Below are 12,528 nucleotides of genomic sequence, written 5' to 3' on the forward strand. Positions count from 1 at the left end.
GGCATAGTAGCCATAAATTGGCTAACTACGGGAGATGACGGCGTAGGTAACGCCGTCATTGGTATGGGTTGTGCGGCAGTAGTAGTACTGCCGCTTACATCTGGGTTAGTATCACTACCATCACTTCTGGAATTGCCATTCCCAGAACTAGAATCACTATTTCTTCCTCTATTAGCCATAATACAACGTCCGTTACGTAATATCATGCAACAAAGCAAACAATCATTCAAAACACACAATATTGTCCCACTGGGCGTGCCAATTTGTTTACGGTGAAAAATGACAGTTGTAAACAAATAATCCAAAGATCAATCTGGGGACTGGATTTAGGTCCTCTTTGGGTTCTTTTAAGTGTGTCGTTAACGTGATGCTCAGATTAACGGCGTAAAAGAGTATTAAGCAAGAATAGTGAATACTAAATGTGCACAATTAAATCAAACGTAGATGTCTTTACAGAAATGTAGCAAGTCGGAACTAAACAACGTACGAAGACATAAGTAACAAGAACTAAAATTAAAATGCAGAAAGGTAAATGTAGGAATGTAAAGGTGCTGGAATGTAAACGTACGACTCCTCACAACGGCGAACAACGGCCACCGTAGGTCTCCTTGTAGCTGGTGTCTGGCGCGGTGCAGGGTTTCAGCGTCTCAGAGTGTTTAGGTGCGGTGTCTGGGTGCAAAAAGTCGTCCCTTGTGAAATAATGCTTTGTAGTATTTATAGACATGAATATCACCACCGTTTTCCTCCTTTTGCGGGCACTTCTTAGTAACTGACTTCAACTGTTGATGCTCACTATCCACGATCATGCTGTTTGTTGTAACCGCTATCGCCCATGATCTCCTTTGCGTAGTGGTGAATGTTGATAACTACTGGTAACCGCTTTTGGATTTTTCAATACTCCTATCTTTCGAGTATTTCTGAGAGAAACCTAGAAAACTCTTTTAATGTTATGGCCTTGGAATAGTTTCTTCTTGACTTCTCTTTTCGAGCCATTCTGGAGTTTTGAGAGTCTGTCTGGGTCTTGTGGACTTAGAACATTTTCTTTGCTCATTTCTGTTTTTCGATCAATTTTGGAGGGACTCTTGAGCTCGACCAGATTTGTGGACTTAGAATATTTTCTGACCACTTCTTGTTTTTCGAGCAATTCTAGAGGAAATCTGGAACTCAGCCAAGTTTGTGGACTTAGAATATTTTCTTACCACTTCCTGCTTTTCGAGCAGTTTTGGGTGTCAGGTACTTGGAAACTCATCAAATATTCCTCGAAAAGCCATCAGTTTTTTGTGGACTTAGAATATTTTCCTGTTAGTCCTGTTTTTCGAGCAGCTTTTGGGTGTCAGGGACTTAAAAACTCCTAAAAACTCCTCGAAAAACCATCAGTTTTGTGGACTTGAAATATTTTCTTGCCAGTTCTATTTTTCGAGTAGTTTTTGGTGTCAGTGACTTAAAAACTCCTCAAAACTTCTCGAAAAAGCCTTTAGTTTTGTGGTCTTAGAATATTTTCTTGTCTTTCAAGTAGTTTAGAGAAAAATCAACAATGTGACAAAAATCTCTTAAAATAGCTCGAAATGTGTTCCTTTTAATTAAAACCAAAGGTCTTCCAATATTCTCTTCTGTTCAGGTTTATCTTTGGCTCCTTCTTGACCCTCAAAACTTGTTGAGATGTAGTTTCCTTCAAGATGATTTTTAACTTAGAAAATTTTCCTTATCCCAAACAACTTGTGTAATTAATATACATTTTGTTCATATTTAAATAGACAGTTATAAATAAATGTTTGTAATGTATCAAAACCATAAAAAAAATTATAAGCATTTCTCTTTGACAGCTTATTTCTCTCATGCTGCTTCTTTTTTCTATGCTTCTTACGCTTATAAATCATTTAATCACTCTCTTTAAATTTCATTCCAACATATATATATATATATTTTTATTTATATGAAATCTTTTAAACATTTTATTAAGATATTTTCACATTTCTAAGATTGATTCTCCAACTGAAATACAAGTTTAACGGGAAAATATTATTATTATAATTTATACTAAATTTGCCGATCGCGCAGCAGCGAAGGAACAATACATAAAGAAGAAAAGGTCCAGGAAACATTTGAAAAATGCAGAGAAAAGTATACACTCCAAAATTCAATGTATTATCAGCTTTTTTAATTTAAATTTCTAAAATTTAACATTATATGTAATATAAGATGTATCTAAAAATAAAAAATTATTTAAATATGATGGTATGCGAAACATCTTTCAACTGTCATAGGCTATAACACATAATTTAATTAACCCGATGAAAAGGAAGAAATTATATGACAACATAACGACAAAATACAACTTGCCGCAAGAATAATCCTGCATCCTCATGCCTCAAAATATATTTATATAGTGTTCGGGTCGCATGATGTATAAAGAAACCCGAAATGGGTAAGTGGTGGTGCACTTTGGTTTTGAATTTTCTCATTGTGCTAATAATATCATTGTTCTTGGGAGCCACAATCGAAGTTAAGCCAGTGGCTGTGAGGGGTTTTTCACTTCACACGAATTCTCGATGGATAGTGAACGAAGATGGGGAAAGGGTGAAACTGGCTTGTGTGAATTGGGTGTCCCATTTAGAAGCTATGGTGGCTGAAGGGCTAAGCAAGCAACCTATGGATGTGATTTCAAGTGCGATCAAGTCAATGGGCTTCAACTGTGTTAGGCTCACTTGGCCTATTCTTTTGGTCACCAATGACTCTCTTTCATCTCTCTCCGTTAGACACTCCTTACAGAGCCTTGGCCTCCTTGAAGCCATTGCTGGTGTCCAAACCAACAACCCCTCCATCATAGATCTTCCCCTCATCCAAGCTTTTCAGGTAAAGTTTTTGTTACCAATCCATTTTATTCATAATCAATTCGCCTTACCAATCCGTTGACTAATTTTAGTTACCTCATCGTTCTTATTTCTTTTTATTATCAATCTTATCATGATGTGATCAATGATGCTTATTCGATGGCGATGGACCATACTTATTACTAAATAATTGAATCCCTCCAACTAAGTTCCTAGATACTATTAAATTCGTCATACAAGTTTGTATTTTTTTTGTTCCGTTAGACATAATTGAATTAATGCTTTTTGTTTATTGAACTAATTAGATAATAAAAATTACTAGCGGTAAAAATATTTCTTATCTGTGAAGTTCTTTTTAATGAGAAATTTTGGATATGTGCATGACGAATTTCTATAACCATGAGTTGAGTGTAGAATAACATTTTGTGTTGTGGAGTACAGGCAGTGGTGAAAAGTCTTGGCGAGAACAATGTGATGGTGATTTTGGACAACCACGTGACGCAACCAGGGTGGTGCTGCGGTGGTACGGACGATAATGGGTTCTTCGGTGACAAATATTTCGACCCAAACCAGTGGATTTTGGGCCTCACCAAGATGGCCACTATTTTCAATGGAGTTACTAGTGTTGTGGGCATGAGCCTCAGGAATGAGCTTAGAGGGCCCAAGCAAAATGTCAACGATTGGTACATGTAACAACTACTGTTGACAAAAAAAATCATTTACAAAAACACTTTTTTTACTATAAACAAAATTTACCAAAAACAACAATTTTGAAACACTACAACTGCTTCTTTTTTCGCTCAGAAGAAATTTCTATCCCCATGTCATGGTAATCTTAAAAAATATTTTAATCAATGTTGTAGTTGCTGGTTGAATAACGTGCGTAACAAAATAAAACATTGTTTTAACATCTAATATACACATTCACTTTTTAATTTTCATTGTCTGCTGTGCTTTTTATTATTAATTTTATTTTCAGCTCCTTGTAGATAAATTGTTTACTTTTTCTTTGTTCCACCATAATCATTTTTTAAAGGGTATTCAATCATTCAATTTGATGACAAAATGTCAAAGACATGGGGAAGGATAAGTTTCTTACCAATTTAAATAGCTAATATTTTTTTAAAAAGAAATCAAGGTGAAGAACAAAACTAAACATGAATATTTTTGCAAAGAATTGAAATAATATTTTAAATCATATGAATCATGATTTTAACAATAAATCAGTTACTATTTGAAAAATAACAGTGAAAGGGGCAAAAAAAAATGAAAGTAGAGATGGATTTGTGAGGAGAGAAAAAGTAAAACAATGGCATAGTTGGAAAAAAAATATGAAAGAGGGTGTGAGAGAGAAATCATATTTGCATGATAAAATATTGTTCTAAATTGAAGGTACATGGTGAAAGGAGCAGAAGCAGTTCATGCAGCAAATCCAAATGTTCTTGTCATTCTATCTGGCCTAAATTTTGACACAGATTTGTCATTCATTAACAATCGACCCGTAAGCTTGACATTCAAGGAAAAACTAGTATTTGAAGTGCATAGGTATGGCTTCACTGATGGTCAAGCTTGGGTTAATGGGAACCCAAACCAAGTATGTGGACAAGTGGCTGGAAATATGAAGAAAACGTCTGGCTACCTAGTGGACCAAGGGTGGCCATTGTTTCTTAGTGAGTTTGGATTAGACTTGAGAGGTACCAATGTGAACGATAACAGATACCTTAATTGCATTTTGGCAGTGATAGCTGAGCTTGACTTGGATTGGGCCTTGTGGACACTTGTCGGTAGTTACTACTTTAGACAAGGGGTTACAGGAATGGAAGAGTTTTATGGACTTCTCAATTGGGATTGGAGCCAAGTTAGAAATACCACTTTCTTGAATAGAATCCGTGCCCTCCAACTTCCATTTCGAGGTATGACTATGAGCATAACCACTAATCGAGGCATTTTGTACTTTGCACTGTTAGTTGGTTGGAAAATATCATTACTAATTTAGCACTTGATAAATGCTGCCAATTAGCACATTTTATGTAATTGATCGATGTTTAAAATTTAAAACATTTATCTTGTTCTATCAAAAAAAAATATTTATCTTGTAAATTAACTACTTTAAAAACTATATTGACATTTTAAAAAAGTGATCACAAGTGTGTTGAGGAATAGTTTACTAGCATTCGTCTTTGACACTTTATCATGTTTTTGTTTGACACTGTGCAGGGCCAGGTATATCAGAAGGCAATCCATACAAATTGATATTCCATCCTTTGACGGGTCTCTGTGTCACAAGAAAGTCACAGATAGGACCACCGGTACTAATGTTGGGTCCATGCTCTTTTTCTAATGGTTGGAATTACACACCCAAGAAGACTCTATTAACAAACGATACAAACTTATGCTTACAAGCAGAGGAAAAAATGAAGCCTGCAATACTTAGCACGCTATGCTCTGGTTCCAACTCAGCATGGGAAATGATCTCAGATTCAAAAATGCACCTTTCAACTAAACTAAGCGATGGTTCCAATGTATGTTTAGATGTTGATGATAGCAACACCATTGTGACCAATGCTTGTAAATGTTTGAGCAAAGATAATACATGTGATCCTGCAAGCCAATGGTTTAAACTTACTGATAGTGGAAGGAGGACAATCTCGACAACCTCAACATTATCCATGTTAGGTTCACCGGACCTATTGTGGAAACCATTAAGCTCAATGTAAGTTGTTTTTAAGAATATCACGGTCGGTCAATATCTCTCACAATGCTGTAATCATAAAATGTATCCTTGCCTACATTTTGATTGCACGAAGTAATGCAATAAGCATATCTATGTCAGAAGTGTTTAAAAAATTCAATTTTACATGTACAATCTATATCTAATATTAAATTTAGTTTTAAGAATTTTGATCCGCGTTAAACTAGTTTTTTTATTAACTAGTGTAACTAGTAGTTTAAATTTATTTTCTAAAATTAAAATTTTTTTTATCTAAATTTATATGTATGAAGCTACTATTTTATATTTTTATTTATTAAATTTTTACGTTATATTAGTTTACAAAATTTTATTGTAACTATATTTTATTACTAATATTTTTTTATAATCTTAATTTTTATAATTAAAATTAAATATTTAAAATAATTCAAGATATTAAAATATAACAAATATTTTTAAATTAATTACTATTGTTGTTTTTATATTTATGTTTTTTTAATTTTAAAATATTATAACATAATAATTTTATTATTATTTATAATATTAATTTTTATTTTTATAGGTTTTGATTTAAACTTTCATTATAAACTCCATTTATTAAAAATAAGTTAAAAATGATAATAAATATTTTATACACTTCTATAAAATATAATATATATTAATAAATGTTGTTAAAATATTTTTAAAATACACTAATTTAATGTAATATTTTGTACAATAAATTACTTTTATTTTAAAAATAAAATTCATAAATATATTGAAAATCAGTTTTGCATTAAAAATTAAATTTAAAATTAGATTTAAAACTAATTCAACATAAACTACATTTAAAATTAGTTTCAACAAAAATCAAATTTTAAACTAATTTTAAACTAAATTTAAATTTTAAAACTATGTTTGAACTAATTAAAAAAATAAAATAAAATAGTTTAAAATTTAATTCATATAATTAATTTGTGTGATAGATAGATGATAAAAAGTAGAATATATCTAAATATTTATTACTTTAATAAAATATAAAAATAAAAATAATATTATTAATAAATTAAAATATACGTAAATATTTTTTTGACATATATTGTTAATTTCTTTTAAAGATATAATAGGTTAGAGTACCTCTTATATTCATATTTTATCTTTAATAAATGTTGATACTTAACAATATATATATATATATATATATATATATATATATAATGTTATATTCTTTATTATAAATTTAATAATAATATAAAAATATTTATAATATATTTTTATTACATGTAAAAATGGTTTAACATTGATTTTAAATAAAATTTAAATTTTATTTAAACTAATTTTTAGAAAAATTAAAATAGATTGATTTATAATTTAATTCATATAATTGGATTTTAAATGGATTCATGTTAGTTTTTTAGAAATTTATTCCATGAACCTCCATAATCCATGTAAATATTGGATTCAATACATGTTGTAATAAAAAAATGTACAAGATTTATCAAAGATTGCTAGGATTTTCATCTTAGAAGCCCTGAATGTTGCCCAACACCAAAATAAAAAATGTAGCACAGAAAATCTTATTTAGGAGGTGATGAAGACTGCTGGATAAAATGATTAGTGTGCATGAGATTTTCATGAATTCAATACCGCAATATTATATATAATTATTTTTATGTGTTTTTGTAACAGATTAAATATTCAGGGACGAATTAGGAAAAAAATTAGAAATTAATTGTCAAAAACCATTATAACTGTCATATGTTAGCGCAGGTTGTTAGAATGGGAGGAAATAGGTGGTTGATTACAATCTTATATAAGTCCCTTTTGTACACCTATTAAAGGATATGAATACAAGTATGAATTTTAGTTCCTCGTAAACTTGTCAAGTTGAGAGTGAGTGTGAGTTGGAGTTATTACGTTTTAAACTTCAACAATTGGTATCAGAGAGTCTGGAAACGATGGTGACAGTGAAAGAACTTGAAACGCGCATCGACTCGATGGAGAAAACAATGACAGATTCGCAAGATACAACACAGCGGAGTCTTGAAGCATTGCAGAAATCAATAGAAGGATTAATATCATCAGTGGCAGCGCTCCATTATGGCAAGAAACAGACACCGGAAAATGATACTCATAGTGAAACTCCAGAATCTTCTACATCTATTCTTGATAGAGCTCAGCTCCAGTTTCCTTCGTTTAATGGCAATAATTTCAGAGAATGGCAAGCTAAGGCCGAACAATTCTTTGAACTTGAAGGCACGCCTGAAGATCAAAGAGGGCGTCTATTGTTACTTTCAATGGATGGCAAAGCATTTTCCTGGCAAAGACATTACATTCAAGACCCAAATTTCAAAACAAAACCATGGCGACAGATTTTACAAGATGCTGGAAACAGATTCGACGATGGTACCTTTGATGATCCGGTGGCAGAATTGGCAAGATTAAAGCAAGATGGTGCATTGATTGAATATATTGAAAATTTTGATAACCTCTTGGCACGTGTGGTTATTTCAAAGGAAATAACACTTAGCTTCTTTCTTTCGGGATTGAAACCTGCATTAGAGAAATCTGTACGCGTCCATAAACCAGCAACAATTCAAGAGGCAATCCGGTTGGCTCGCTTGCAAGACGGGATTCTCCTAGATATCACCAAGAAACTGGGTATGGAAAGGAACACCAATGCTGATTTCTAGACCAGATACTCAAGAACTTGGTATAACACAAATCAAAATCAAAGAAGTCAACCTATTACTAGTTTACAACAAAATCACACATCGACTTCCTCCAATTCAGCACCTACCGTGGAATCCAAGGCAGCCAATACAACACCAATTTCCAGAAAAGAGGTTAGTGAAAGAATTGCTCAGGGTCTATGTCGTTTTTGTGGTGATAAATGGGATAGGAATCATAAACAAAGGTGTAAAGTCTGGGGTAGGTTGAATGCCATTTTTGCTGCGCAAGAACAAATTGAGATTGATAATGATGATGTTGCTGATCAAGATGTAGACACTGAAATAATTGAGCATTGCCTGGAGTTAGCAGATAATACCAATGTGCATATTTCCTTAAATGCATTACAAGGAATTGTTGGGGGAAATACACTACAATTAAAGGGAATTATAAAGAAGCAGGAAGTGCCATTCTTGATGGATACAGGGAGCACTCACAACTTCATTAGTGACAGATGGGTGAAGACATTAGGCCTCAAAACCAGTTTCATAAGGGACTTTCCGGTGATGGTGGCTTCAGATAAGCAATTAGTCATCACTAAGCGCTGTTCTCAGGTTTCATGGAGGTTCAATGCTCACCACTTTGCAGCAGATTTCCTGGTATTACCTAGTAGCAGTTTTGGAATTATCTTGGGCATGCAATGGTTTCAGACATTGGGTGAAATTTGTTGGAACTGTGCTCAATTGACAATGAAATTCCAGCATCAAGGACAACTAGTATGTTTAAATGGTGAACCACAACAAGTAGCAATTTCTCCAACTTCAGGGACATTGAAAACAATCCAGGGCCAGACAATGTTACTGGCTATACAAGGGTCTGCATTCTTTAATCTACCTACACCTGAGAATGAAGCACTATTATCTCAAAGTCAAAATGAGGAACTTCAAAAACTAATGGAACAGTATCACCACCTTTTCAAGGAGCCAACCGAGCTTCCTCCTAAGCGACGATATGACCACAAAATAATCCTCACAAGTAATTCACCTGTTTGTTTGAAGCCTTACAGGTACCCACACAATCAAAAGGAGGAGATCGAGAGACAAGTTAAGGGATTACTCTCCACAGGATTCATTAGGGACAGTGCAAGCAACTATGCATCTCCTTTGGTTTTAGTGAAGAAGAAGGATGGCTCTTGGAGGTGCTGTACGGACTTTAGAAAACTAAATGCCATCACTGTCAAAAACAAGTTTCCTATGCCTTTAATAGAGGATCTCTTGGATGAGCTACATGGTGCAAGCTATTTCACCAAACTTGACTTGAGGAGTGGATATAATCAAGTCAGAATGGCTGAGGAGGACATTTCTAAAACAGCATTTAGAACTCATAGTGGACACTATGAGTGGGTGGTGTTACCTTTTGGCTTAAGCAATGCTCCAACTACTTTTCAGAACTTGATGAATGACATATTCAGAGAATACTTGAGAAAATTCATCCTAGTTTTCTTTGATGACATTCTAGTTTACACAAAGACTTGGGAGGACCATCTACGATGTTTAGAGATCACGTTGGAGATTTTACAGCACAATTGCCTAGCATTGAATTTTAAAAAATGCAGTTTTGGAAAAAGGAAGATTGATTATTTAGGCCATCTTATTTCCTCCAAAGGAGTGGAACCTGATCTTCAGAAAATTACGGCTGTACAGCAATGGACCAGACCTACATCTTTAAAGGAATTACGAGGGTTTCTTGGCCTGTCCGGCTACTATAGAAGATTTATCTATAATTATGGAAAAATAGCTGCACCATTAACAAAATTTCTACAAAAAGACACTAAGTTCAAATGGAATGAGGAAGCTGAGGAATCATTCAACAAGCTCAAACAAGCCTTAACTACAGCACCTGTGTTATCCTTACCCGATTTCAGTCAACCTTTCACATTGGAGACTGATGCCTCCGGTATAGGTATAGGGGCAGTCTTGTTACAAAAAGGACACCCTATAGCTTATATAAGTAAAGCCATGGGACCAAAATATCACAATTGTCAGCCTACGAAAAGGAGTTCTATGCCATTCTGTTTGCAGTAAAGAAATGGCAACATTATTTTTAGACCAACATTTCATCATCAAAACTGACCAAAAAAGCTCTCAAACACCTGTTGGAACAGCCACCGACAACTTTGATGCAGAATTGGGGATTGGAAAAACTTATGGGCTTAGACTTCAGCATTGAATATAAAAAAGGCAAAGAAATATTGTAGCTGATGTCTTGTCAAGGAATAGAAGTAAAGCCTGTTTAGCAGCAATTCTGGTCATACAATCTCAATTACTGCAAGAGGTGAAAGAGTCATGGCAGGCAGACCATAAGATACAGAAGATTATTGACAGAATTAGATTAACTCAACAACCTTACAAACATTACACATATGATGGAGACTTCTTCAGACGGAAAGGAAAATTGGTAGTTGGCAATGCACCTGAGTTACGGAAGAAAATTCTGCAACATTTTCACAATTCACCAGTCGGAGGTCATTCAGGAAGTGAAATTACTTACAGAAGAATTAAAGAACAATTCCATTGGAAAGGGTTACAGAAAGAGGTCAAGATGTGGGTTCAACAATGCATGACTTGCCAACAAAACAAACCCATGCAGCAGCTGCCAGCAGGTCTACTACAACCACTCCCTATACCTGATCAAGCATGGAAGTCCATCTCAATGGATTTCATCGTTGGCCTACCAAAATCCAATGGTATGACTGTCATCCTTGTGGTCATTGATAGATTAACCAAATATGCTCATTTCATGTCCCTATCTCATCCATTTGGAGCTGCCAAGGTAGCTGAGATCTTTATAGATAATGTGGTGAAATTACATGGATGGACAAATGAGATAATTTCTGATCGGGATACTATATTTATGAGTAAATTCTGGAATGAGCTCATGAATTACATGGAGTGAAGCTTTTAAAATCAACAGCTTTCCATCCCCAAACAGATGGACAAACTGAGGCTTTGAATAATCTTTGGAAGCATATTTAAGGTGTGTGACAGGAGACATGCCTCAGAAATGGGTGACCTTCTTGTCCTTGGCTGAACTTTGGTATAATACCAAGTTCCATTTAGCACTAGGATGACACCATTTGAAGCTTTATACGATTATCCTCCTGCTAGTCCAAATGTGGTGATAAAGGACGACTCCATGGTGGAAGCTGTGACTTATACGATAAAAACAAGAGAACAGATCAGACAGTTGCTGCACATCAATTTATGGAAGGCACAGGACAGAATGAAGAAATTTGCAGATCAGAAACGAATTGACAAGGAATTCTAGAAGGGAGATTTGGTATACTTAAAGATCCAACCCTTTAGACAACACACATTGGCCAACACTCCTTTCCACAACTTGCTGCACGTTACTATGGCCCATTTCAGATTCTAGAAAGAATTGGGAAAGTAGCTTACAAATTGGAACTACCACAAGGAACAAAGATTCATGATGTTTTCCATGTGTCTTTATTAAAGAACACCATGGACACATTTGGTTTCACCTCAGCTGCCAGTATTCAATGCAAATGGCGAGTATCGGCACAAACCGTTGGCAGTCTTGGACAGAAGAATGAAAAGAAAGGGCATAAGCGGTACGGAGGTCTTAATACAATGGAGGACACGACTCCAAAGGATGCTGAATGGAGAAATTATTTAGCATGAAGCGGCAATTTCCAGAGTTCAATTGGCATATTAGTCATAGGACTTGCGGACAAGTCTATTTTGAAGGGGGGACAATTGTAACAGATTAATATTCAGGGACGAATTAGGAAAAAAATTAGAAATTAATTGTCAAAAACCATTATAACTGTCATATGTTAGCGCAGGTTGTTAGAATGGGAGGAAATAGGTGGTTGATTACATCTTATATAAGTCCCTTTTGTACACCCATTAAAGGATATGAATACAAGTATGAATTTTAGTTCCTCGTAAATTGTCAAGTTGAGAGTGAGTGTGAGTTGGGTTATTACGTTTTAAACTTCAACAGTTTTTTAAATTACATACACGTTAAAAATATTTTATAAAATAAAAAAAATGCTCACTTTAAATGTAAATTTTTTTTTCTTTCACAGAATCATAGATGACAATAGATTTTTTATGATCCAAAATTTCTACAGTTTTAGAGGAAGCTATAGCCTGCAATTTAAATTACTTAAGCAAAATTGACAAAAAGTGATTTTTGCTTAAGCCAACAAAATTTGCTTAAGCAAAAACTTAATTTAATTTATAATCATTCTTATTATTCTCAACAATTAAACTTAATTGCAAATAGTTTTATCTCACTAATTTTTAGCTC

The 12,528-nt window shown here is 34.0% G+C and overlaps 1 protein-coding gene across 1 annotated transcript; it reads left to right on the top strand.

Annotated features, from left to right (window-relative positions):
- The first annotated feature begins 2,421 nt into the window (after positions 1-2,421).
- LOC113871581 (glycosyl hydrolase 5 family protein-like) lies at positions 2,422-5,548 on the top strand. Its single transcript, XM_027508672.1, has 4 exons — positions 2,422-2,853; positions 3,273-3,520; positions 4,224-4,744; positions 5,049-5,548. Exons 1-4 carry the CDS (start codon positions 2,422-2,424, stop codon positions 5,546-5,548), a joined length of 1,701 nt encoding a protein of 566 aa, XP_027364473.1.
- Positions 5,549-12,528: the final 6,980 nt, after the last annotated feature.

The sequence above is a fragment of the Abrus precatorius genome, unplaced genomic scaffold (genome assembly GCF_003935025.1).
Source record: "Abrus precatorius isolate BTA unplaced genomic scaffold, Abrus_2018 Scaffold7, whole genome shotgun sequence".
NCBI classification, from domain to species: domain Eukaryota; kingdom Viridiplantae; phylum Streptophyta; class Magnoliopsida; order Fabales; family Fabaceae; genus Abrus; species Abrus precatorius.